The sequence below is a fragment of the Malaclemys terrapin genome, chromosome 2 (genome assembly GCF_027887155.1).
Source record: "Malaclemys terrapin pileata isolate rMalTer1 chromosome 2, rMalTer1.hap1, whole genome shotgun sequence".
Lineage (NCBI taxonomy): Eukaryota > Metazoa > Chordata > Testudines > Emydidae > Malaclemys > Malaclemys terrapin.
In genome coordinates, this window is record NC_071506.1 from 170,591,755 (window position 1) to 170,615,062 (window position 23,308).

The window sequence follows — 23,308 nt, forward strand, 5'->3', positions numbered from 1 at the left end:
CTGAAAATGATTTTGTTTCAACTTTACTAGAAGCCAAATAATCTTAACACCTTTTGAGGAGAACCAGTTACTGATGAGCATTATCAGAAATGGGTCATTTTCCTAGTAGAGACTGTCCGTGCTCTAAAGAGCTTATAGTCTAAATGCACTTAAATACCAATAAATGTTGGGGTAAAGGAATGCAACATAAAAGCAAAGTGATTTCACAGATGTAAGTACCTTTTGGTTAGCATGACTACAGTTCTCTTTTAAAAAATTGTTTCCTGCCTTTTTAAGTGTTTTCTAAGTAATGTGGGAAAACTTAAATTTTTTTTTGAAGAAATTGCTTTCATATTTTTCATGTTGACAGGACAGTATTTACATAATGCTTACTAAATATTGGTAACTGAAAAAGTAGACACTTTTTTTTAAAAAAATGAAAGTTTAGAATTTGCGTAAATAAATGAGCCCTGAAAGCTAAAAACAGAGTGAATATAAATCCCTAAAGATACCATTATTGCAGGATTCTGACTGCTTTGTCTCCGCTCCCTGCGGTGAGACAGATAGAACTCTACACTCAGAGCAATAAAACTTTGAAGAGCTGTGGTAGCGACCACAGAGCTTGACTCTAGCAATTTTTGAAGCCTGCCAGTCAATTCTGTTACCTGGTCAGTGAAAGGGTTCCTTCTGTAGCTTGCTACCTCTTTCTTATTTCTGGTTTTCCTTCTGATTCAATCCTTAGTATATCACAGGAGCCTTCATTTCCTGCTAAATCAGGAATTATCTGGAAAGTTTCAAGGGTAGTGTTTAAGCTTTGTGTTGTATTACCATAAGCAGAGAATGATTGCCCTTATAAAGAGGGGATGGTGGCCCTTTTATGCTCACAAAAATCTTTCAGAGTTGGTAGAGTTCTGTTTGCCTCACACTAGGGGACTAAGACTAAATGTGAGAATCCTGCAAGATAACATCAGAGAGGCAGAATTATAAAGACAGTGACTTTCCTTTATATTCTATATGGATAAATTTTTCAGTAGAGCTAAGCTTCTAGCAATTGCCTAAAAAATGCCGAGTACATAATAGAATCAGGTTCCTGAGTTCTAAAGGGAAGGAGTCTTTGTTGCTGTCCTGCAGAATTCCTAAGACTTCCTTCTGTTCTTTAATGAAACTCAGCAGCTGGAGAGGTTACTTACCTATACCGTATCTTGAGTTCAAGGTGTTTTGTCCCGGTAGTGCTCCACCATAGGATGTGTGTGGACCTGTGCACCTTCCATTGGAGATTGTAAATAGCAGTGTCCACAGTGGATTGCCTTATGCTCCCAGGCGAAGTCATATGGGGAGGCTTGGACCCATGGCCTGTCCAGTTCCTTCTCAGCTATGGTGGCTGGAAGACTCCACAGCAGATGGGAAGGAGGACAGAAAGGTAGAGCACCCAGAGGGACAAAACACCTTGAGGAACTCAAGTTACTGTACAGGTAAGCAACCTCTCCTGGAGTGTATGTCCCTATGGGTGCTTCACCAAAGGAGCCTCCCACGCAGTATGTCAATGTGGAGGCAGGTGCCAAGGAGGCGAATTCAAGACAGTTCAGAGGACTGCATCACCAAAGATAGTGTCACCTCTGGATGCAGGTATGATCGTATAATGTTTGGCAAACGTGTGAACCGAGGACCAGGAGGCAGCCCTGCAGATTTCTGCTATGGCAGCATCCTAAAGGAGGGCTATAGAGAAGGACTGAGCCCTAGTGGAGTGGGCTGTCAATTTGAGGGTGATGTATCCTACCAGTTTCATAATAAGTTCAGATACCATGTGATACCCACTGTGACAGTCTGTACCCCTATATGCACCCCTTTTACAGGACTATGATAAATTTTGTACAAAGTATGCCTTATGAGGTATCATTTGAAAAACTCATAATTTTCTGATCATTATTGTCCTGGTTAAATGTGGAACAACATTGCACGTTAAAGTTATAGGATTCCTCTGTATGGTATTACTAATACATGTTCCAAGTCTGTGGGGAGCAGCTACAAACCAGTTCCCCAGCGGAAAAAATGCTAACCAACGCCTCAGCCAGGTGTCAACAAAATCAAATGGACCATCAACTGGTTAAATGGCCGTTCTTTGGCGGGAAAGAAGATGTGGGTGAAAATCTACATCTTGACAAAGAAACAGCTTGGGGTTCCCATCCACACAGACATGCTCTCTCCTGAACCTCTGCTGGTGGTGATTCTCGAAGAAGAGAAAGAACTATAAAAGGAGATGCCCCAAATTATTCCTCCCTTTCTCTCTATCCATGGCATCCACAGTACCTGAAGAACAAAGGAAACAGCTTTGGACTGGGGAGGGATCCTGTCTGAAAGAAATTCAGCCAGTAAGACTGTTGGAACATATGGTGAGAGAGACTTTGCTTTTAATTCACTTAGCTTGTCAAGTTGGGCATTAGTTGTGTTTTGCTTTTATTTTCTTGTAACCAATTCTGATTTTATGCCTCATTACTTGTAATCACTTAAAATCTATCCTTCTGTTGTTAATAAACGTGTTTTATTGTTATATCTAAACCAGTGTGTCTGGATTGAAGTGTTTGGGAAACTTTATCAGGTATAACAGGATTTGTGCGTATCATTTTCTATTAATAAAATGACAGATTTTATATGAACTTGTATTGTCCAGGAGAGGGCTGGGCAGTACAGGATGCACATTTCTGGGGAAAGTCTGGGACTGGGAATTTGCTTGTGTTGCTCTGCAGTGTAGTTCATTAGTGGCTGGCAATAGCACTCACACAATATAACTGGGAGTAACTTACATGCTGGGGGCTGTGTGCGCACAGACCAGGAATGGTAGCTCTCACAGCAAAACAGTGTAAAAGGCATCCCGTGTTGGAGAACTGAGGGGACGCAGCTATTCATCAGTCCAGATTGTACCCTGGGTAATGTCAGTTTGAGTGGAAATTGGCCATCCATTCATCTTTTGGCAAAGGATACAAAAAGTCTGGGAGAAGTCCTAAAGGTCTTAGTGCTGTCAAGGTAGATGGTGAGGGTGCTCACCATCTAATTTGTGGAGAATATCTTCCTCCCTTGAGGAATGGGGCTTAGGATAAAATACTGGTAAATGGATCTCTTGGTTGATACGAAATTTCACCCAGACTTTAGGAAGGAATCGAGGATGGGGGCGCTGCATGCCCTGGTCACAGTAGAAGAAGGTGTATGGTAGGTCTGCCATGAGTACCCTTAAATCGCCCATTCTTTTGGCCAAGTTGATGGCTATCAGGAATGAAGTCTTGAGGGAGAGATCAGAGAGTGAGCAGGTAGCCATTGGCACAAATGGGGCCATTCCTCAAGGCGTTGAGGACCAGTTTGAGGTCCCATAGAGGTGCAGAGTTCGGGATAAGAGGGAATACATTTTATAAACCCATAAGGAATATTGCCATGGTTAGACTGGCAAATACTGAAACCCCTTTGATAGGTGAGTGGAAGGCTGTAATGGTGGCCAGGTGTACTCTGACTGAATTCATTGACAGACCTTGTGCCTTTAGGTCCAACAGGTAATATAGGATCACTGAGAGTGACACTTCTGAGGCTTGCAAAGAGTGGTGACAGCACCAGGAATGAAAGTGTTTTCACTTTTGCAGATAAGTCTTTCAAGTAGTAGGTTTCCTGCTACACAGGAGGACTGGCAGAATATTAGCTGAGCGGTTCAACTCTATGCCCAAGAACCGCTGAGGAGCCATACTTTCAGGTTCAGAGATGAGAGGTTGGGATGGTTCTGGGTGCTGGAATTCTGTGACAGGAGATTCTCTGCCCCCCAGTCCCTCCAAAGGGAAGGCAGAGAGGCATCACCATAGAGAGATGAAGCAGATCCGAGTTCCACACTCATTTCAGCCATGAAGGGGCAATCAAGATAGCCTTTGCCCTTTCTTGCTTCAGTTTGATTGAGGTCCTCAGGATTGAAGGTATAGGTGTATGGGCATAGAGCAGGATGCAGGACCAAGGTACCAGCAGGGCATCTCCCATGGAGCTGTGGCTGCATCCTTCCTTGGATCAGAAAAGGCAACATTTCACATTTGAGGTTGCAAAGAGGTTTACATTTGGGAGGCCTCAGGTGTGACAGATTCTGTGGAAGTAGGAGCTGTTGAGCTCCCACTTGTGGTCCTGATGGGAGCTCCTGCTCATTGAATCTGCAACTGTGTTCTAAAGGCCCAGTAGATAAACTGCAGAGCTTTCTAAGTGATGGAAGAGACACCAGTTCCACAGCCTTGGTGGTTCTGCAAATAAGAATTGGGGAACTTTGAAAACTCATGGCGATCGGGGGGAGGTCCCAGATGATTGGAAAAAGGCTAATGTAGTGCCCATCTTTAAAAAAAGGAAAGGAGGAGGATCCGGGGAATTACAGACCAGTCAGCCTCACCTCAGTCCCTGGAAAAATCATGGAGCAGGTCTTCAAGGAATCAATTTTGAAGCACTTTGAGGGGAGAAAAATGATCAGGAACAGTCAGCATGGATTCACCAAGGGCAAGTCATGCCTGACTAACCTAATTGCCTTCTATGATGAGATAACTGGCTCTGTGGATGAGGGGAAAGCAGTGGATTGTTATTCCTTGACTTTAGTAAAGCTTTTGATGCAGTCTCCCACAGTATTCTTGTCAGCAAGTTAAAGAAGTATGGGCTGAATAAATGGACTATAAGGTGGATAGAAAGCTGGCTAGATCGTCGGGTTCAACGGGTAGTGATCAATGGCTCCATCTCTAGTTGGCAGCCAATATCAAGCGGAGTGCCCCAAGAGTCAGTCCTGGGGCCAGTTTTGTTCAGTATCTTCATTAATGATCTGCAGGATGGCGTGGATTGCATCCTCAGCAAGTTTGCAGATGACCCTAAAGTGGGAGGAGTGGTAGATACGCTGGAGGGTAGGGATAGGATACAGAGGGACCTAGACAAATTAGAGGATTGGACCAAAAGAAATCTGATGAGGTTCAACAAGGCCAAGTGCAGAGTCCTGCACTTAGGATGGAAGAATCCTATGCACTGTTACAGACTAGGGACCAAGTGGCTAGGCAGCAGTTCTGCAGAAAAGGACCTAGGGGTTACTGTGGATGAGAAGCTGGATATGAGTCAACAGTGTGCCCTCGTTGCCAAGAAGGCTAACGGCATTTTGGGCTGTATAAGTAGGAGCATTGCCAGCAGATCAAGGGATGTGATCATTCCCCTCTATTTGGCATTGATGAGGACTTATCTGGAGTACTGTGTCCAGTTTTGGGCCCCACACTACAACAAGGGTGTGGAAAAATTGGCCAGTGTCCAGCGGAGGGCAACAAAACTGATTAGGGGGCTGGAGCACATGACTTATGAGGAGAGGCTGAGGGAACTGGGATTATTTAGTCTGCAGAAGAAAAGAATGAGGGGGGATTTGATAGCTGCTTTCAACTACCTGAAAGGGGGTTCCAAAGAGGATGGAACTAGACTGTTCTCAGTGGTGGCAGATGACAGAACAAGGAGTAATGGTCTCAAGTTGCAGTGGGGGAGGTTTAGGTTGGATATTAGGAAAAACTTTTTCATTAGGAGGGTGGTGAAGCACTGGAATGGTTTACCTAGGGAGATGGTGGAATCCCCTTCTTCATTGGTTTTTAAGGCCCAGCTTGACAACGCCCTGGCTGGGATGATTTAGTTGGGGATTGGTCCTGCTTTGAGCAGGGGGTTGGACTAGATGACCTCCTGAGGTCCCTTCCAACTCTGATATTCTATGATCTTGCTCTCCTTCGTTGGTTTACGCAATACATAGCTGTCCTGTTGTCCTCAACATTACCCCGATAGAAGGGCCTGCAGTATCATGAAGGAAGTGCTAATATGCATAGCAGACTGCTCTTAGGTCCAGGATGTTGATGTGGAACGATATCTCTTATGGGGATCATTTGCCCTGTGCTCTGGCACCCCGTTCATGTGCCCCCACCCCAACCCAAGAGAGAAGTGTTTGTGATGAGAATTTTCAAAAGTGGTAGATGTGGAAATAGAATTCCCATTTAGGGGGTGTTTCCACTGCCTGAGAGTCTAGTACCTGTGGAGGCACAGTGATTCATTTGGAAAGATTGTGTCTGTCTGAGGTGTATGTAGGCCTTAGCCAGGGCTGAAGGCATCTGAGATGCAGTCTTGCATGTGGAATAATGAACATGGAGGCCGACATGTGACCTAGGATTGTAGACAGGCCTTTGTAGTTGTTTGGGGGTTGTGCGGTAGAGCAGAGCTCAGGGTGGATGTAGTGGAAAATCTGTCCTCGGGCTGGTAAACCCTGGTGGTTAGACTTCATCAGGGCTGCACTAGACTCCCTATCTGCTGGACAGTATTAACGTAGGCTTCTTTTAGATTGATGGAGAGACCCAGAAACTGAAATAGGGCTACGGCCTTGGATGTCGCTGACTGGGCCTCTTGGGTGGAGCGGCTTCTAAGGAGCCAGTCGTCCAGATATGGAAAAAATGTGATGCCCTACTAGCACAGGTGAGACGCTATTGCTGAGAGGACCTTCATAAAGACCTTAGGGCCATAGATATCCTAAGGGAAGGACACTGTATTGGTAATGTTCTGAGCCTATTGCAAAAAGCAAAGAATGCTTGAGGAAGGGATGAATAGCCTATTTTCATGCGTCATCTTGGAGGTGGAGGGCAACGAAACAGCCCCCTGCTTCTGTGGGTGGGTTTATGGTAACTAGCATCACCATCCTGAAGTACTGTAATAGGATGTAGGTGTTCCAATTCCTGAGATCTAATATCAGCCTCCAACCTTCACCTCTTTTGAGAACCAGGAAATATTTGGAATAGAACCCCTTTCCAACAAATTGAGAATGAATTGGCTTGATTGTCCCTAAGTGCGGGAGAGATTGGACTTCTTGCATTAGAAGATCCTTGTGAGAGAGATCCCTGAAGAGAAAGAAAGAAAGGGAGGGTGGGTGGGACAGAACGGCAATGAATGGAGTATCCTATAGTGACCACCCCTAGAATCCAGTTGTCTGTGGTGATAAGCTCCCAGGTTTGTAGGGAATGGAATAGGCAATCTCCAGAAGGAGGATAGAGGGCAGAATGGTGCAGTTGGTGGGTCTGGAGGAAAAGATTGTTTGAGGCCCTTGACCATATTGTCAAAATAATCACTTAGAAAGGTGCAGGCTGGGTGGTTGTAGAGGAGGGTAATCCTCTTCTGGGGGCTTTGTAGACCTGTTGCAGATGGTTCTAAAATGGTGGCTAAGGACTGTGAAGCCATGTCAGTGTCACTGAGAGTAGCCTACAGGGAAGCTTTAGCAGTCAACTGAGCCTCTGAAATGAGGGCTGGAAATTGTTCCTTTTGGTCTTGTGGCAGTTGTTCTAGAAAATGAGCAAACTTTGAATAGTTGTTAAAAATCATATTTTACCATCAAGGTCCTGTAGTTCGCGATTTGAAATTGATGAGCAGCTGACAAACAGCTTTTCCTACTCAGGAAATCTAGGTGTTTAAACACCTTCTCAGAAGGAGAGAATCTGGAGCGGGCTTGACAATCATTGACCATGTCTACAACCAAAGAGTTGGGGGGCAGTGAGTTAAGAAACACTCCATTCCCTTGACTGGAATGTAATATTTTTATCTGACTCTTTTAAGTAGATGGGGTAGTGTCATAGATTACATGCTGGTGATGACAGTGCTTCATTGATGGGTAGGGATATCCTACTCTGGGGGGATGATATGTAAAATGTCCACCTGGGAATGTTGAGGCTCTTGTACATCCTCTAATGGAATCTGGAGGGATTCTGCTAACCACTTCATTAAGTCCTGGAAGGCCCTAAAGTCATCTGCATAAGAAGGCGATGGCAGCAGGAGCATCGTTGCCTTGTCAGGGATAAGGAAGACTTGGATGAAAGGGGTAACCCTTCATTTGGTAGCTCTCGCTCCTCGCGAGTCTCCTCGGGTAGCAGGGAAACATTCAGTACTGGTGGGCTATTTTGCAGTGCCAGTGGCTGTTGCAGTACTGGCAGGCGTTCCTGCTGTTGTTTCTTGTAGGCTGGTACCCTGTAAGATTGGGTGCCATAACCTACCCAGGCGTTCCAGTAGTTCCACTGTGGAGGTGGATAGGGGAAGGATCCCCACAGGTATTTGTGCTCAGGGAACCTAGGGCATCTGCTGGGCTCTAGAAAGTCTTCCTCAGGGTATGTCTCTAGAGGCGTGGTGTGGTAAGTGTTGAGATAGAGCCCTGTATGAAAACCTCAGAGTCTGAGGATGTCATCTTCCGAGTTGAATAGTGAGTCTTTGGGCATCGGTGCTGGTACTGGAGGCAGTGAATCAGGTCTTGTTCTTGCGAGTAAGGGTTCAGTAACCAACTGTTGAAGTGGCAATGGGGAAGAGTCTCTTACAGTGCCCTTTAGGAGAGGGTACTGCAGTTCATCTGAGATGGGATCCTTGGGAGAAAGAAATCTGGAGGGCATTGGAGGGCTATGATAACAAGCAGTAGGAGCCTGATGCAGTACCAGGGCCTGAAAGGGAGATGGTTGCAGGGCTAGAGATGCATGTGGTAGGGGAGAGGTGGATGAGGTGATGTCTCAGCGCTTAGAGTGGTTATGTCAAGAGGAAGATGGTACTGAGAGATCCAGCAGTTGGTCTGAATGGTCTCTCTGGCTCCAAGAGGATGTCTGTACCAGTGCCCTTGAAGTGGTCTTCTTAAGAGTCTCTGGTCTTAGATGAATCTCACTGCCTAGAGGTGTCAGATGGTACAGAGGAAGGTGCCTCTTGGTGCTGCTTCGTTGATGATTTCTCCAATTGAGACGACATCTAGGCGGTACCAAAATCTTGGTACTAGAGTCAGCTGGAGCCTAGGCTGTACCCATTAGTCTGCTCTAAGAGGTGACTTACTCCTCTTTCGAGAGTCTTTGGTGGGGAAAAAGGAGTTTTCTTCTCTTAGTGGCCTTCATCTCTGAAACTGCCCCCGAGCACTGGAAGTCACTGGTACGGTCTGAGAGGTTGAGCCCGATGTACTGGGCAGGGAGAGGGAATCAGACCCGTGGGAGATGAGGAGCATTCCATTAGGAAGAGCTTGAATCTAGCCTCTCTATCCTTGTGGGACCTGCCCTTAAACTCTGAGTAGACTTTGCGTTTGGATGGGATATGAGATTCTCCAAGGCAGTGTAGACAGCTGGAGTGCTTGTTGCTATGAGGAAAAGATTTGTGGGCAGGTTTGATAGGGCTTGTACCTTGAGGCCTTAGGCATAGTCCAGGGAAGTGTCATAGACCACAAAGCCTGCAAGGTCAAGAAATTGTTACAACTAAGAAAAATTAACAGAACTAGAAAAAATAATAAAATAAATAGCGTTATTGAAGCAAATAAGTAAGAAAGGTGAAAAATCAGCTAGGAAGCAGCATTCTTCAGTTGCTCTATTTTGAGCCTCAGGTTGCTGAGAAGGAGTTGAAGCAGCGGTGATCTTCATAGAGATATCGTTATGATATGATTATGGCCTAACTATGAGGTATGTAAGATATCATTGAAAAGGTTATGATTCATTCAATATGATTGTCGTATTTGTATGCATGTATCATTTTGGTATCTGAAGTTAGGAATATTGTCTGTGCATCTGTTACAATTGTGTTTACTCCTGGAGAATGCCCACTAGGCAGAATGTAATCAGTCTAGATAGCTGGCTGGGAAGGGTCATTAGGGAGAACAATGGGTTTTTAGAAGAAACTAATCTCCCACTGGGGAGCCTTCCTGAGGATACTATAAACAGCCTCTGAGTTATGGCTGCTGTGACCCTACAGGGACATGTGACCAAGTCATGTGGCACTGGTCTCCATCTTGGAATACCAGTGTTTTTCCACTGAAAGGCGTGGGAACTAAGCTTGGAAACAATGGGTTTCCACCATATGCAAAAGCTATTTAAGGCAGGGGAGTGACATCATCGTGGTGGTTCACTGACTCCCTGCCCAAAGAGACTCCTGAAAACACCTGAGAAAGGAGGACTGAACTGGAGGGAAGGGCTGAACCGAGGCTAGAGGGATTTATGAAAGGAATACATGGGGTTTTAAACTGCAAGCAAGTGCAGCTTGCTCTTTAAGAATGTCAGCCACTGCCTTAAATCATCATTTAGAGTGAGAATTTGATGCTCTTATATTCAATCCCTTTAGTATATTAAGCTTAGACTGTGTTTTTGTTTATTTGCTAGGTAATCTGTTTTGACCTGTTTACTATCCCTTATAATCACTTAAAATCTATCTTTTGTAGTTAATAAACTTGTTTTTGTTTTGTCTAAAACCAGAGTGTGGAATTCATAACTTGGGGCAGAAAGCTGTGAATAGTCCTCTCAAGACTGGGGTGGGGGGTGAATTTCATGAGCTTACGCTGTACAGTTCTCTGTGCAGCACAAGACAGTATCATTTGTGGTTTACCTTCCAGCGGGGTGTGCACCTGAGAAGCTGGTAAGTGCCCTAGCTGTATAGCCTTCCCATGCAGGGGCTGGTCAGAAAGCCTGACTGCATGGTACTACAGCTGGGTGTGTCCCTATGTGTGTGCTGGTGAAAGTGTGAGACTGGGAGCGTGTCTGCAGCTTGTCACAGCATTATAGGGTGAGTGGGAGCCCAGTCTGGTGGGTTGGGGGGCTCAGTGGTACCCCAGTTCCAGGCGGCACCCCATGGGGAACCAGTCACCCCCCCAGCACAAAATTGTGCTACAACTAAGAAACATTAACAAAACTAGAAAAAATAATAAATAATCATTGAAGCAAATAAGTAAGAAAGGTGAAAAAGCATCTAGGAAGCGGCATTCTGCAGTTGCTCTATTTTGAGCCTCAAGTGGTTGAGAAGGAGGAGGAGTTGGAGTGGTGGTGAGTCTGCACCTAGCTATATGCCCTTACCTGGGAGCACTAGGTTCTGCACTGTGCAGGCATAGTCTTGTGGATGCTGCTATTTACAATTTCCATTGGAGAGGTCACAGGCAAGTGTACAGCCTACGGTTGAACACCCATATGATCATCTGCTCAAAGAAGAATTTAAGAGTATTTGAGCTGGAGTGATGAAAGGGCTCTCAGTTCTTTAAAGATTAAGACACTATGCAACTGAGTTCTGCTGGTGTGTGAAAGACTTTTATCTTTAACTCTTTGCTCTTGTAATGACTTTAATGTCTCTTGAGCATCTTTCCTCTCTCCAGCTCATAGCCCTCAAATTCTCTCCTCTTCCAGGGCTTACTTTCCATGGGCTAAGTGACACACATCCCTCTCCTGGGAAGTTCCTGACAAATTTCTGCTACTATTGAGTACCTCTCTGTACAAATAGATTGGTTTCTAGCTAAGTCAGTTAAGTATTTCATCAAGTAAAATTTTATGCACTTAATATTTTAATCACCAAGGTTGTAATTATATAATACTATTATTCTTTTTAAAAGAAGAATAATTTTATAGCATCTTTCTTTATGATTCTTTGGTTTGGCAAGTTTTTCAAAGGTGACCTAACAAAAAAGCGCTGGGTTTATGCTTTTTGTTTGCTTTATGATGTGTTGAGGGTCTGATTTCTCCCTCTGCCTTTCCCTCTCACTTCCCTGCACACCGTTTTATTTTGGGATGGATTTTTTTGCTTGGTTTTTACATTAGAAATGTCATGTCTTGCCTTCCTGTTTATTCAAGAGGACTCCTTTGGATTAGCAAATTAAAGGAGTGGGAGCTTTCTTAGGACATAGCTGTAGACTCTGGGATATTGAATATATCGGAGACCTTTTCTTCCAGGAGTTTGACTCAAATAGATGTTAACAGAAATAAAATATAGTTTTCAAATAGTCTGACATAAAATGTCTTCCCCCTTCAGTTGCTCAGGTTTCATTCTTTATTGTTTTGTGATGTCATAATTCTGTACGTACTCTAGATTTCCAAGAAGTTGTCTGTTGGGAATAGACTAATATTTCAAAAAGAAGAACAGGAGTACTTGTGGCACCTTAGAGACTAACAAATTTATTAGAGCATAAGCTTTCGTGGACTACAGCCCACTTCTAACACGGCTGTTACTCTGAAACTTAATATTTCAAGACTCTCACATCATAAAGCTGCTTAAAAAAAAAAGACAACTTTTTTCCTTTTGGTTGGTCCTTTTCTTTCTTTATAAGTAGCTAATTTCTTCAGCTATCATCCAAGAATACTCAGTGTTTTCATTTTCTTTACATAGGATTTAAAGGATGAAAAGAAAAAAGCTAGAATGGCAGCAGCTAGGGCTGTGCTTGAGAAATGCACCATGATGCTTCTCACTGCTTCAAAGGTAAGACTTCACCTACTTTACTCAGTATTGGTGAACCACAGATTATAGTAGCTGGCAGAATAAAGTAACCCTGTTTCCACAGCTATATTTATAAAGATTGCAACAAAAGAAATTTGAATGTAAAATGATGTTGGGGAGAGGCTTTTCCATGAGTAATGCTAAAAATGTTGCCATATGCAATAGTAAGTTAATTGAAGGAATTTGTAATAACATTACACATTTTTGCTTTAGGCTGGGTATAGAAATGAGTATTTATTTCATTATACCACACGTGGACTTTTGGGTAATATGTTAAATTCATTTTTAAAGACATGTCTGAGGCATCCTGACTGTGAATCTGCTTGTTTAAACAAAGAAGGAGTGTTTCACCGAATGAGATTAGCTTTGGAGCAGGTAATAGAGATCGTAACTGACTCTAAACCCAGTGGAGAGAATGAAATGGCCGCCATAAGTATATATACGAGCATCAAAGAATTCAAGGTAAGGATAAAGACAGTATTATTATTCTGTGGCTTAAAAGAATTTGATTACAACATAAATTTCAAAAATACATATGTATGGTAGGAAACTAATTTCTCTGCACCTTGAATGAGTGGCAGTTTCCAATATCTGGCTTTGCACAGAGCTCCCAGAAGTTCATTATAGTTTGAAAAAAGATGGTTATGGGTTGTCTGATGCTGCCACTGTACATCATCTGCTAATATTCCAACCACTTCTAACACTCAGGGGAGTAGATCAAAATGTATTCAGATCTATATGCTATGTTGAAGTGCTGTTCTCAACTCACATTCCTAGGCGGCCCAGATAGTAGGGTATGTCTACACTCACTAACCCTGGGCTCTGACACAGGTTTAAGGCCAAGCCCCGTTTCTGTCCACATTGAAATCATTCACTCAGACCCACAGACCCTACTGGCAGGGGGACGGTGTGTGTCAGAGCCTCAATCCCCCTTGAAATGATTCAAAGCCTCAGGCATTGCTATGTGGCTGCAAGGTCAAGTCAAGGTTGGCACATTCAGGTTTGGAGAGTCCAACAATGATATCCCCAAGTTCTCTGCAGCTGTGTTTCTTAGCCCTTCAATCCCAAAGCTTTCCACTCACTTCCCAGGAACTGAAAGCAACCTCCTGGTTCAAATGCAGCTGTTTGGCATTTAATCCTTCACTTCCACATGGACTGTTCCACTGGAAACACAATCAATGCCAGCATGTATTTGAATGGCCAGCAGTAAGATCAAGTCCTGCATCAAGCGCATTGCTAGCTGACCAGAGAAACAGAGCTGGATTCTAGTTAAACTCTGGTGCAAGGTGGGAAAAATGTTCAACTTCATCAAGAGCACAAGAAATGATCAGGTCTACAAAACTGTATCCAAGCGGATGGCAGTGTTGGAGATCAGTTGGACAACAAAACAGTGTAGAGAGTGAATAAAGCAGCAAGTCAACGATGTTCACGTCCCATTCCAGGACCTTCCTACAGCTACTGAGTGTATAGCTGAACCTTCTTTTGCTAGGTCCTTTGAAATGAGGATATGGTTTCAAAAGCCATGGCAACAGGTAAGTGGGATCTCCTAGAATAACAGTAGGGACAGTAACTCCATTTATCAGAATGTCATTCAATGGGAATAATGTTCCAGCTTCTCCATGATGGTAAAGTCTTGATCTCTGGAACACCCTGGCATCATGCACCCTGCCAGTGTATCTGACATTAATTCCATGAATCTGCCCCTGTGGTTGACCAGGGCCTGCATAACGATGGAGTAGTACCTTTGTGGCTTATGTACTCATGCTTCCAGTGTATAATTTATAGGCATGAGTCCCTGCATGGTCCCGGCGTAGATTGGAAAACTCATTCACTGAAAGCCAGCAGTTATTTCAGGAACATTTGTAATGCCCATCAACTTTGGGTACATCCTTTGCTCAGAAACCTCTGCCACAACAACCCTCACAATTGATTTGCCAGTTCCAAACTGTAGCAGTCTGGGGTAGCCAGCATACATCGCTATAGTGATCTCTGTTTGGACCAGCATGACCTCCGTTATATGGGTGTCCTGGTGCTGGAAGATAGGGAAGGCTGATCACAAACCTCCAGGAACATCTGCTTCTTCATGCGAAAGTTCAGGACCTACTGCTGTTCATTCCCGTGTCCACATGACAATGTGATCCAACCAATCTGTGCTTGTGGCCCTGCTCCAGAAGCACTGGTATACATAGGGGAAATCTGTGACTAAGGCAAAAGGCATGAGCAGCATCAACTGGGTTGCCGCTGGAATGACAGTACCCCTTTTGCTCTGGCTGCTGGGAGTATACAGACACAAAATGGGTTGGCAGGATGTGTTCATGGGGTAAAATCACCCAAAACAGTCTCAATTAACTCCCATGGGACAGACAGACAAGTTCTCCCACAACCCTCTGTGAACCAAGCCCCAGAGCAGGGGTCGGCAACCTATGGCATGCGTGCCGATTTTTAATGGCACGCTGCTGCCTGCCAGGGTCCCGCTCAGCCCGTTGGTGAACCCCGGCAGCAGGCTGAGCCAGACCCCGTCAGGCAGCAGCGTGCCATTAAAAATCCTGCCCAACCCAGCCTGTTCTTCTCCACCCCCCACCTACCGCTCTCTTTGGCAGGGGGCAGAAGCAAGCTTGGTCCTGCCAGCTGCTGCTGTAGGGCAGGCTCCACCGGCAGCCAAGCTTCCCCCTCCCCCGCCTCTTCCCCCAGCGTGCTGCGTCGAGCCCCGCCTCCTCTCCCTCCCTCCCTGCTGCCGTTGGCCCTTGCCAGTGAGGGGAGAAGAGTAGCCCCAGCGCCCTCACTGTTCAGACCGGTAAGGAGGCTGAGAAGAGGCAGGGGGAAGTGGGATAGGAGCGGGGTGTATCCCTCCAGCCCCCTGCTGTGAGCTGCTCAGGGGGCAGGGGGCTGGGAGCATCCCCTGATCCCAGCCCTCTGCCCTGACCCCTGCACCCCCCTTGCACCCCATCCCTGATTCCTGCACCCTCCACACATCCCCAGCCCCCCACCCCTCATGCCCTGACTCTTGCACCCCCCACATCCCCACCCCCCCACCCTGAGCACCAGGTTGGCAGCGGGCTGAGCAGGGCCGGTGGCTGGGACCCCAGCTGGCAAGGGACCGGCAGCCAGAACCCCAGACCGGCAGCGGGCTGAGTGGGGCCAGCAGCCGGGACCCAGGCTGGCAGGAGCCAGCGGATGGAATCCCAGACCAGCAGCGGGCTGAGCCGCTCGGCCCACTGCTGGTCTGGGCCCCCAGCCCCGCTCAGCCCACTGCCGGTCTGGGGTTCTGGCTGCCGGCCCGGGGTTCTGGCTGCCTGCCCCTTGCCAGCTGGGTTCCCAGCCGCAGGCCCTGCTCAGCCCACTGCTGGCCTAGGTGGACAGAACCCCAGACCAGCAGCGGGCTGAGCAGGCCGGCGGCTTAAGATCAGCATTTTAATTTAATTTTAAATGAAGCTTCTTAAACATTTTGAAAACCTTGTTTACTTTACATACAACAGTAGTTTAGTTATATATAGACTTATAGAGAGAGAGACCTTCTAAAAAAATGTTAAAATGTATTACCAGCATGCGAAACCTTAAATTAAAGTGAATAAATGAAGACTCGGCACACCGCTTCTGAAAGGTTGCCGACCCCTGCCCTAGAGCAACTACAGCTGACAAGAATGCAATAGCCCACAAACCCACAAAAGCTGAAGTTGAGACTTGGGTGTGCTTATTGTAGTATGGATGCGCCAGCATGGCTGTGAGGCCTGCGTTTCCAATGCATTGTGGATGTTCAAGGGCAGACATGGAAATGCCAAATCTGCAGGCATGGGTCACACCGGTCTGGGCTTAGTATGCTGTGTAGATGTACCCATAATGTCTCAGCCAGCGTTTCCCTGAAATAAGTCATTAAGGGGTGGACTAAGGAAGCTCCTAGTTGATAGTTGGTAATTAAACTTTTAACATTTTAAAATCTACACACTGAAAACATCACCCTTCTGTGAAAAGAGTGTAAAAGAGCAAACTGTCATTTTGAAGAAACCATTCTAATCCAAAATCATCTCTTCTGCTCATTTAATCTTGCTCTGCTAAAATCCCATTGGATATCACATCCCACCGAGAACATGTTTCTGATTAAACGGATGTCTTAGCTGAACACTTGACAGTCTGTCCTGCCCAAGATTTATTCCTCAGGATGGCAATCGGGGTAGAGCCTGGCCCTTTGCATCCTGACTTTGATCTTATCTGATATATCCATTCCCTGGAGGTTGTGCTACTCTTTTTTTCCATATCCCTGCACCTAAAATTTGGTCAAAATTCCCGTGATGCGGCTGCCCAAGAATATCCCCTTTACTATATGTAAAATTTTTATAAACATTTTGAATGCAGGAGGATGTGTAAAAGACCAAACAAAACGTGAATACCACATTGTTTAGCAACAGTCACTAGAGTGGGTTTATCTTCCTATTCACAGCAGAACTATTATAGTACAGATGTATTGAAATATGCTTAACTTTGCTGTTTGTTTCAGAGGTGAGACACAAATTACATTGCTAATGGTGCTAGTAGGTGAAGAAACAAAATGGATGGCTGCGGGTGGGTAAAATAATTTCTCATTGGCAGAAAGTGCTAACAATAGGCTAAAGAAAAGCTGAAGGGTGGGAAAAAATGCACGATACATCCGCTATCTGTATTTACATGAATGATTTACAGGGAACTGAATTTTATCCTTTACAGAATAAGGTGGAAGGTCTTCGGGAGAATCTTTATTTTCTCTCTAAAGAGAATCTTTCAACAATGCTGGAACTCATTCTGGAACACACAGAAGATTTTACTGATTCTGCCTACACCAGCCATGAGCACAGAGAACGCATCTTGGAACAGTCCAAGCAGGCTAAAATGGAACTAGAGCAGCTGGTTTCAGTGTGGATGCAAGCTGTAAGAGCTTTTTAGCAAAGTAAATCGTTTCATCTATACTTTGGAAAGAAAAAAAAATATGTTTTTTAGACTCTCGTTTTTGGTTTAAGAAAACAGAATGTATATAATATATCAAAAAGCAGTTCATTATAACGACCTCTCCCCCAGTCCTCTACATCGCTCTTGCAGACTTGAGGATATTTTAGTTTTCCATTGTTTTAGTCCTTCTCTGCCCCCATAATGCTCTGAATTCTGGCCACCATCCTTGTGGTGAACAATTGCATGGCATTCTTTTCAGAGCCAGTTGTTGCTCCTTACTTGATTAAAAGAATTACTGTTGAGTAATGAGATAATTATTTTCTCTCTTCCAAAAAAAGAGAGTATCAGCTTTTTAATTAAAAACAAAAGTAGTAGCCAGTGGAATATTTTAAATTAAAATATACTAATGGAACACTTAATCATGTGTCCTACTTTTTCCAATATTTTTAGTGTTCAAAAATAATTTGTTCCTTGTGGAGGTTTTAAATTGGTATAGGCGGTCAGTTTTATTTGTTTCACTGAAACTCAGTATACAGGCTAATCCAGAACATTCAAAACTTTTGAAAGCTAAATTCCCTTTCAGGAATATGAAAACAATTGTGCAGCCCTATCAGCTCCCTGATGTAATGTTGAAAGTCTACTCAGAATGAGTGTCCGCTCAAATGGGCAGACATCACACCCCTATTTGGGTCACATTTTCAAGGTTTTCTTCCTAATCTTAACAGTGGAAACTGATGTTTTTAATGGAAGCTGAAGCTCTGGAGAATAATTGAGAGGCCTGGGTTCTCCCCAGTTGACTCCTCTGTGCTTTCCCAGGCAGAGTGTCCCACACTTTGGAAAATATTGAGTTAAATCTGTAGTCCAGTTAGAAACCTTACTTACTGTTTACTTAAAAAAAAAAATTATGGACTGATATTTAAAGCTTTTGAACAAGGATCATATGTGACTCATGTTGAAGAATACACAAGCAACATTACAGAAAGAGAGTCACTAGTAACGTAACTGTCTATCAAGTCCTTTATCTTATACACAGAATTCTTGAGTCTGGAACTAACTGATGATTATCATGCCCACAAATGCACAAAAGTAGCTAATTGGCTAAACATATTGGTTCCTCCTAAACTCTTCCTATATAATCTGGTAACTGCAACACAGCCCCAGTGTTGCTGCTTCTGTGCCACGTGGACCAGCTCTTCACAGCAGCTTTGCTTTGAGCTTGAGGATATAATTTGTAGACTTGGGTTTTGATGACAAACCTGTCTTCCTTATTGTTCTTCTCTTTCTTACCTCCTCCCCAGTAGCAGTGTGTACTAGCTGTGGAATGCAAGCATAGTATATTTTCCAAAGATGGCTGTGACCATCCATTATTGGAGATGAGTGACCGTTTGGGTCCCTGCAGCAAGTGGAGCACTGTCCATTGCAAAGATGGACAAAGGTGCTTACTGTAGGGAATACAGCCTGACTCTGGCCAAAGGGAATCCTCTCTGTATTTGTGATCTTGCTAAGCCATCAAACCCAACACTCATAACCTCCACCCTGGTCCCGAGTCCGGTAGTTCTTCATTCTATACCGGAAACCCCAGCTCCCAGTACAGTCCTCTCTGGGTGCTTGTCTGCCCAAAGATGTTCATTTTTCTTAATGAGATGCTGCTCCCATGGCTATGTTGCAATCATTGACCCTCTCACTATTGTTTCTATGGGAACTGTGATTGGGAAGAGCCCTCATTGGTGACGTTTATTCCCTGCCTGCGGCCACCCTTTCTTGTGACTCCATAGGCTTCAGACAATAGGTCCCCACCTCCTCAAATGGGTGTAACCCATCTGAATGCACTCTGTCCTCTTCAGGATGTCCTCCCAGAAAAAGGGTCTTGAAAGAGATATGAGCCTCTGAAGGGGAATCTTAAAGGTCCCATATGCTGAGGAAGGAGAGGCCTCATTCCTCTGTCTCCTGTCTGGGTGATTCAGAGTCTGCAGCCCAGAGTTCTTAGTTGTTCCTATTCTTACTTCAATAGTAGTGGAGTTTAATGAGCTTATAAGTTACTTAATCACTTGCTGATAGTCAAGGAGTTTAATGGTCTCGTATGAATCAATTAGGTGTTGAGGAGACAGCCTGCTCCTGAGAAGACTTTCCTAATAAGGATGCTTTTAAAAGGAAAAATATGAAAAGGGATTTTACCATCTTCTGTCAATGTTATTAGGAAACATTATTAATTCTGAATGGTAGATCCCTGCTAAAATGGTATGTTAGCAATATCTGCCAGAGGCCATGCTTAATGACTGAAATGGATGCCACTGTTGGCTCTTTCCCTTTTAAGGCACAGTATGTGCAGCTCTGTGAGTAGCCATTTCCTGCTTTATTTCTCCTCCAGTTTCCCGCCTGAAGAGTTACTGCCCTGTACAGTCCTGTAGGGAGAACTCTAGGACACATGAAGAGGGTATATGTTTACTAAAAGTACTCTGCAGAACTGCTTGTGACATTAAAAGATTTTCATTTAACTCCCTCCTTTCTCATAGCTAAGAGACAGATCTGGCTGCTGTCCAGCATACCACACTGTCCCTTAAAACTAGCAGTCCCAGGTACTGTTTAATAGTAACTATATGTTCAACAAAGCCCTTGATACCAGAGGCTCTTAAGAGAGTCACAGACCTTTCAGGAATCTTTAACTGTTCTTCCTTCCTTAAACTCTGCATTAGATTTAAAAAAAATCCCCAAACCGTAATCTTTGATATTACTTGTGATTCAGCAAAGTTGTCATCTTGTTTCTTCTGCACTGTGGTAGCTAGGAGACGTATTAGGCTACTGTCCATTTCTAGAACCCACCTGATTCAGGAACCCAGGCACTGGAGCTAGGGCCATGGTGTAGATTATGTATACAGATTTATAATTCAGGTAATTGGGTTGTTTGAGGGCTTATGCTGTACCTCTAGTACTTTTCTTGTTCCAGGCAACAGCTGAGAGTTGGCAGTTCTTTTGCTGGCAGTAGTCAGTTGAGCCACAGATCTGGGTAAGCTCTCTGAGCCTCAGGAAAAGGCAGGTTTAAATACCTCTGTCCTGGGGCAACAGCATAAAAGATTTTTTCTTTCCCCTATTGCTTCATATTTAAAGTCATCTTGCAGGTGCTTCTGGGGAATCCTAAGCAAGATAAAGCTTTACTAGCACTCTACTAGTAGTCACTAAAGCCTGACAGCAATTTAGAAAGCTTCAGTTCCTAAGCTTTTATTTGTACAGGACAAAGATGTTTTGTATATCCTACAGAAGGGATATTTCTTAGACTTTCTCCCTCAGTCTCCATTCTTCCTCTTGACTCCAGTAAGGGATGGCTTTATGGGGTTCAGTTTAATGGATTTTGCATTTAGGATCCATTGTATATGTGGGCAGAAGGGACTCGGGTCCTGTGTCTGACAGTACTGATTTCCCATAAAATATGGGAGATATAGTACATTCCATCCTGTATTTGCCCCTTTCAGGGCTGGATTAAGGCATGTGCTTTCTAGGCCCTTACTCCAGATCACGGCATCACATGATGAGATCAGAATCTCTCCTCCTTTGGTTTTGTTTTAAAGTTCTTTGAGTACTTGCTCATGTCAATTCCATTTTAGGTGTGTGCGTGCACAGTTGCTGGAGATTTCTGCCTTAGCAGTATTCTTAGGGCCAGCTGTGGCGACCTCTGGAGTAGCGCTCCCATGCGGGGGTATATCAGGTGCCGCTGGCCCTGCGCCCTCTCAGTTTCTTCTTACTCCCATGGTGGTTAGTCCGAGTGCCTTTCCTTGCGTAGCAAAGGCTAGCGGTTTCTTCTTGTCCACAATGGACTTCGTGCCTTAGAGCGTTTTGTAAATAGTTTGTTGATAGTGTTGCCTAAGTAGCTGTTGAGTATAGTCGTTAGTTAGCAGTTAGAGTCCCGTCTGGGACTTCACCCTAGGCGGGGCATGCCCCACTCGCCCAGCTTTAAGTCGTGTTTGACATGCAGCAGACTGGTGTCCATCAATGATCCACACGACAGTTGTCTCAAGTATCTGGAAGAAAGCCCGAGGAAGGACAAGTGTCATATTTGTAAAAACTTTCACCCTCGTACCCAGAAGGAGCGGGATATCCACTTGAGGGCTCTCCTAATGAAATCGTCTCTTTGTCCTGCACCGGAGTCCACCACGGCTGACAGTGTGCTGAGTGGATCAGCTTTGGTGCGGAGCACGCCACTAGCACTGAACTCAGCCCAGCACCGCTCCCCTTCGCTGAGGAAGTGGAGCCCTTCAGTGCCGAAGGACCGAGGGCCTACAGGCTAAGGACCTATGTCAGGCCATGTGCCCGCTTTGGGGCTTCAAGGGGGTATTGCGGTGGTCAGGGACCCTCCCCCCACACCGGGCAGTGGCAGGAGCTCCCAGCCTAGAGTGGGGCCTTCAGGGCCTGAAGCGGTTCCGGCGGCTAAAAAGCAAAGCTGACTGGCTCCGCAGGTGCCACGCTAGGGGACTGAGGCAGCCCCGTCCCCAGCACCGAAAAGCAAGTCCACTGGAGTTCAGCAGCACAGACTCGTGGAACAGCCTCGGGCACCGGATCGCAATCGCAGGTCTCCTTTGCCACGACCTCAGTCCCTGCCTCGGCTCACCGGCCAGAGGGCCTACGTTCCAAATGAGATCCACGCTGACCAGGCTCTTGTAATGACTTTAATGTGTCTGGAGCATCTTTCCTCTCTCCAGCTCATAGCCCTCAAATTCTCTCCTCTTGCAGGGCTTACTTTCCCTGGGCTAAGTGACACACATCGCTCTCCTGGGAAGTTCCTGACAAATTTCTGCTACTCTTGAGTTCCTCTCTGGTCTCCAGATCCTTTCTATTGCCTATGATCTGAGACAGAGCCCTCCTATGTCCATAGCCCTCAAACATTAGCCCAAACTTTGACATGTAAATTAGTTTTTGTATTAGTTAGTTTAATCGTAGTTAGAAAGGATCACTTGCCATTTGCACTGGTCATACCATACTGCACTAAGGCCCCCATGGCCACGCTCGCACCAGCAGACCAACCTATTTGAAGACCCCAGCCAGTTCTCCCGCCAAACCTCATTACACCCTTCTCAAGGACCTGGTGCCTTACCCAGACCCTGAGTTGCTGATCCTGTTAAACCTGGTTCTGGCGAGAGGCATCATTACACCATCCACATGTCATTTCATGGTCCCAAACACTGGCTGGCCCATGTGTGCTTTGACAATGTCAGGCTGCTGATTGCTGAGATATGCCTTTGTGCTGCTACAAGACAGATGGTACCAATGGAGTTGGATGATTTACCCCATGGACGAACAGGTTTCCCTAATGATTCAGACCTGGGACAGCAGCCCAGATAGTGCGTCCAGAGGCCCCTACATCCCTGTGACCTATACTGTGGAGCTAGAGATAAGTGGTACCCCCCCCATCAAGCCCACCTCCATACCCATATGATCCCACCCACTGGCCGCACAGGAGCTCTTTGGATCCATGTCATTGAACTCCAGACTATGAGAACCCAGGACACAGCTTTTGGCAGACAGCGCCTCCAAGAAAGGCCTCCCAGAGCAAGTGGCGAAGCAAGAACAGCCAGAGCAGCCAGTGTGCCAGCAGGTGTGCTGACAGCATCATCTTCTCTGGATGAGGCAGTGGTGCTGGCCTCTCCCTCCCTTTCGGATGACAACAGACAGTGCTAGGAACTGCTGATGAGGATTGCTGGAAAAGGTTCAGGATCTCACCCATGGACATTCTTCAGTCTCCTTCAGGCTCCTTCCTAGGAGGCTCTCCCTAGGCCATTTTGGAGCCTCCTAAGGATATGTGGCACACAGCAGCCATCGAAGAGGGCTGAGGAAAAAATGTTTTGTTCCTTCAAAGGGGCGGGATATTTGTTTTAAACTGTAACCTGAACTTTCTTGTCGTCTAAGTGGTCATGGAGAAGAACAGACTTCAACCCAAGTCTGCCCCTTCGGACAAGGATGCCGAGAGACTAGATCTCTTCAGCATAAAGAACTTTTTGTCAGTCAGGCTATTATTCCGTATTGTGAGCTACCAAGCACTCGTGTCAAAATATGATTTTATTCGTTACATCACAGTCGGAGATCATCAGTTTATTACCACTGGAATGTAGACCCCAGTTTCAGGCTATCTTAGATGAAGGGAAGCTGGTATCCAGATTGTTACTTCAGGTGTCAC

General features: G+C 45.3%; 1 protein-coding gene across 2 annotated transcripts in view; it reads left to right on the plus strand.

Moving 5' to 3' along the window:
• CTNNAL1 (catenin alpha like 1) overlaps window positions 1–23,308 on the plus strand; it is a 138,171-nt gene that overhangs the window by 58,263 nt on the left and 56,600 nt on the right. The window contains exons 5-7 of one of the 2 annotated variants that reach the window (XM_054018540.1): window positions 12,121–12,210; window positions 12,520–12,690; window positions 16,927–17,127. In XM_054018540.1, coding sequence (XP_053874515.1) covers window positions 12,121–12,210; window positions 12,520–12,690; window positions 16,927–17,127 — 462 coding nt within the window. The remainder of the gene's footprint in view (window positions 1–12,120; window positions 12,211–12,519; window positions 12,691–16,926; window positions 17,128–23,308) is intronic. The other variant, XM_054018541.1, reaches the window with a different exon arrangement.